Below are 4,767 nucleotides of genomic sequence, written 5' to 3' on the forward strand. Positions count from 1 at the left end.
TGAAGGTTATATTATACGCAGCTAGACAGCTGTTGCATTTATTTATATATCACATGACCATTTCCTACAAAAAATACAGCGCTTGTTGTGAACACACACACAGTCCAATACTCACGCACTTGTTACTGCTGGTAGGTTTCTAGAAAAATGACTGAATTATCTCCGATTCGTCTAACAGCTACGAATAACAATGCTTCATGTGCCTGTACAAATTCAACCCCAAAAATAAATTTATATTTTAGAATTAGAATTTCTACGTACTGTGTGATTGGTGCACCGGTGCAAAACAAGCGAACACCTTCATGACAAGATAGTATCACAATCCGTGTGGCGCACGAACAAAAGCGAATGCTCCAGGAGAGGACCGCAATTTAACTGGCACAAAACAAGTGAGCGCCTTACGACAAGAACCTTCCGCAATCCTTGCATCAGCCAGCCTACAACAAGTGAACGTGCTCGCGAGATGAACGTCGGCACGCCAACGCAAAACAAGCGAACGTCCTCACGCGGCGAACGCCAGCGCGAAACAAGCGAACGTGCTCACGAGAGGAACGTCGGCACGATGCGCGACACGTCGGCGCGGCACACGGGACAGTGCATCGTCGGTAGCTGCTCGACGCAGTCGTAGCACAGGCAGATGTGTCCGCACTCCAGCATCACGCACTCGCGCGGATTCTCCATGCACACGACGCACGGCTCCAGCGCCGCGGCGCGCCGCTCCTGCCGCTCGACACTCCCCGCCGCCAGATGGCGCCGGCGCTCCTCTGCGCGCTCGCGGTTGCGGCGCGCGTCCGAGCGGATGCGCCACGCACGGTAGCTGCGCTCGGCGACGACGACGGCGAGACCGACACCGACGACGCCCGCGGCGACGGCGAAGAAACGAAACCAGCGCGACTTCCCCTCGAACGACCGCATCAGCTCGGAGTGCGAGAGCGTCGTGACGATGTAGAGGGCGCCGCATGACGGCGGACGCACTACGACGTCGCCGTCGATGGCGATCTCACCGACGGCGGTGACGCGCGTGCCCTCTAACAGCATGCGCTCGGTCTCCTCGAGGCCCTTTGTCTTGCTGCCGCTAAGCCAGTCCATGACATGTTCACCGACGGAGCTCTGGCGCGAATCGTAGTGGTGGTAGATGACCGAGAGGCTTTCGTCGAGGCCGTGAGCAAGGGTCGGGTCGGCGACACTCACGCCGTGGCCGTGGCAGTCGAGCGCGAACGGGACGACGTTGGTCGCGTCGCGTATCGTCCGAGTCTTGTCGCTCCTGGAACGCGAGCAGGAGGACGAATCGCATGAGGGGGGGATCGTGTAAGAAGGGAGGGATCGCGTGAGGGGGAGGGAGGGATAGAAGGTCAAATTTTACAGCGCACACGCGAGAACTGCAATCGAGAAATTTCGCTCGTTTTAATGAATAAACGGCTGTCAATTAATTTGATCTCACTTTATGTTTCAAGTCTCTATACTGATGACATGGCAAGATAATATATGAAAGTGTCAATGACACTGTAGCTCACCTTGGATGTGATAGAAGAGGGAGGGGGGATATATAAAGCAAGAGTATATATGGGAGAACTCCCATTATATAGCATATCTCCCATTATATACTCTTAATAATAATATATATACATGTTTTGATGCGAAAACAAATGTTTCAGATCTGAAAGTCTGAAATCTTGACGAGAGATGGTGCTACACCTAAATGATCGCCCATTTTTGCCAAAAAGTGGACGTGGGCGCTTCAAATGCTAGTGGCTCGATGACTGGCGTGCCTCCAAAATAGAACGTTCAACCTCTCCCATAGGAGTAACAACTATATGCAATTTAAAACATGTGGGTCAAATGGTTCTCGAGTTATCGTAGACGCTAGCAAATGTTTGACGACGGACGGACGTACGTACGGACGAAACACCATGGCAATAGCTCATCTTGACGATGTCAAGGCGAGCTAAAAATATAATAAAAGTCGGATAATAGTGGTAATATACTGATAGTATATATAAATATATATATGTATATGTATATATATATATATACATATATATATATATATAAAAACAAAGTCAAGGTATAGAATAAGGGTGTTTAATAACTTTAATTACGTGTGATTTTTGAGTCTGTTGCTTCGTTGTGGTGTGTAGTGTGTGTGTTGTGTGGTGTGTTGTGTGTGTGTGTGTGTGTGTGTGTGTGGGTGTGTGTGTGTGTGTGTGTGTGTGTGTGTGTGTGTGTGTGTGTGTGTGTGTTTGTGTGTGTGTGTGTCTCTGTATGTGTGTTTTTGTGCATGATATTATATATATATGCTGCGTGTTTCTTTTGTTGTCCGTATTCATGGCAACGCCCGCGAATTGTGTTGAATCATTCAATTTTTGATTATCTATAACGCATGTATTTGTTTTTGATTATTTGATTCTATTCCAATGTCAGCTGACCTGATGAAGAGATGTAATCTTGAAAGCTCGTCAATTAAACTTTAAACACCCTTATTCTATACCTTGAACTTTGTTTTTATCTACACGGGTGTTCGTGTGGACTTACTTCAATATATATATATATATATTTTATAATAGAGTGGGAATCATTCTCCCTAAACCGTTTCCAACTATGACGACATTGCCGAAGTAGGCACTCACCAAAACCGTGAGTACTTGGTCCATTCTACGCTGTGCTCAACCAGTGTCAGCGTCTGCACGACGCCCACCGCATCGTCGCTGTGCCACGCTCCCGCATTGGCTTACGAGGGCGCGCGCGTAACCCTGCACGACGGCATACGTATCGGCCGCCCTCCGCCTCCCGCAACTGTCTTCCGTAGGTGTGTTCAGTCGATCGGGAGAGCTGGGCTTCCTGCGTGGAATATGAGAGATGATAAGGTTTGTGTAGGAGGGTGCAACCAAGTCAGGCGATATATAACAGACAATAGTGCAAAAAGCTTTTAACCTGGAATTGTCTCTTGAAAAGGCGTACTGACCTTTCAGCACCAACCTATATGTGAATCAAGAACTAACTAGTATTATCAGTTAGTATCATCAAATTTGTATTTAGTTTAGATATCGAATTTCCAGCTTGGCACGAAGTATAATCTATGACCTATACCGGCAACTTGAATAGACCATCATAAGCAAGTCATTGGTCATCGTGAACATGCTCTGGTCTCTCTCACTATAGCTCCACAGTCGCATATTAGCCTAGCTTAGTACTATAGCTCCAAGCAACGACCAAGTACATCGAAAGACTCCTTATATTGACATAATCATTAGCACCATTTTTTATTTGTCTGGTTTACAGAATTTTTTTTTTTTACATTTAAATTTTTTTAATTCATATTTCTTTAGAAAAAAGGTCGGCAGAAATAAAAAAATACAGATTTTCAAATTTTTATTTGTTTTCGTTTTTCTTGAAAATTCGGGTCGGTTGTTTAGTATTTATGTTTATATTTTTTATGAGGTTATGTTTAGGGTTAGGGTTAGGGTTAGGGTTAGTGTTAGGGTTATGGTTAGGGTACACTTCTGTAGTACAAGTCTGGTACACTTTGTGTATACATATATATGTACCTCGGGTACATATCTGTAGTACCTGATACGACAACGACCCCTTGAGCCCCACTTACTTTCAGTAGCCTTGCCGAGCGAGAGCTGTCGCCAGTACAGCTTGTAGAAGATGCAGTGATAATCGCAGTCAATGCGAGAGCAAGTCAGTTCCGCAGGTATGTCAGCCATCATTCCATGCTCACAAGAACGTCAGGACTATGAAAAGATCAAAAATTAATCAATGGCCGATTTCGAAACCAGCTATTATCTAGTAGTAACACTAACAGACTCAGTACAGTAGGAGTATTTGAACCAGGGCTTGAAACTAACCTAAAATGTTCACTAGCCAGCAGGGCTAGTGACCTGTAAAATCTACTAGCCCTTAAAAATACCTACCAGCCCTTACTTTTCTGAAGTGCGGCACTGAAGCTACGCGGTGAGCACAGTTTTGCCATTTGCGCGGGGGGGGGGGGGAGTGTGAGGTGGTTTGATCTGGTTTTGATTTTAGATGCTCTGAGATGCATTCTGTGAAATTCCTCAACTTTGTGAAAATCTAGATTCAGTATAGATTCAGTATATACATCAGTACTATCAGCTGGTACTATGTTATAAGAGCAGAATAATTCCTTATAGTAACGATTAGAACTATTAGTCAGTTGTTTTTAGTTGAACCGTTTGTGACTATCTCTACTACAAGTACAGAGTTTGTTAATAGTTAGTACAAGTACAGTATAGAGTTAGATTTTTAGATTTTGAAATTTATTTACGCTTTCAAGTATATTACATTGTTACATATATCACAACAAGTTCTTTTAAATAAATACAGCGAGGGAGGGCGAATTGACTATACAGTCTTCAAGTCAGCCACTCCAAGTTATGTTGAGTTTATCCTGTTTGTGTTAGCTTGAGATTTGCAGAGTTGACTAAATATAAGCCACATAGCAGCGTGTTATGGGTAATGTTAGGATGAACATTGTATTATAAAAGGCATAGAATACCAGTTAGAGGAATGTAGGTATATATGCGGTTATTTTCATAACAGTACCTGACAAAACCGTGACTACTACTCCACGTCAATTATAGACACAGAGACTGGATTGTTTGAGGGTGATTCCAACTCCGTATAAGTAAAGTTGAGTTTCTAATTTGCTTATTTAGCAAACGTCAAATTGAAATCATCTTTTCGCTTGAAAAGGGCAGGGATTGTAGTGTTTAACCCTGAGGTCAGCTTAAACGTAAACTAACC

General features: G+C 44.2%; 1 protein-coding gene across 1 annotated transcript; it reads right to left on the reverse strand.

Annotated features, from left to right (window-relative positions):
* On the reverse strand, positions 1-3,710 carry LOC106812765 (mitochondrial ubiquitin ligase activator of nfkb 1-A-like). The gene is made up of 3 exons (XM_014816736.1): positions 3,602-3,710; positions 2,628-2,727; positions 1-1,264 (listed from the first exon to the last, which is right to left on the reverse strand). Exons 1-3 carry the CDS (start codon positions 3,708-3,710, stop codon positions 541-543), a joined length of 933 nt encoding a protein of 310 aa, XP_014672222.1. The 3' UTR covers positions 1-540.
* Between the last annotated feature and the right edge of the window lie 1,057 nt (positions 3,711-4,767).

The sequence above is a fragment of the Priapulus caudatus genome, unplaced genomic scaffold (assembly GCF_000485595.1).
Source record: "Priapulus caudatus unplaced genomic scaffold, Priapulus_caudatus-5.0.1 Scaffold684, whole genome shotgun sequence".
Lineage (NCBI taxonomy): Eukaryota > Metazoa > Priapulida > Priapulimorpha > Priapulimorphida > Priapulidae > Priapulus > Priapulus caudatus.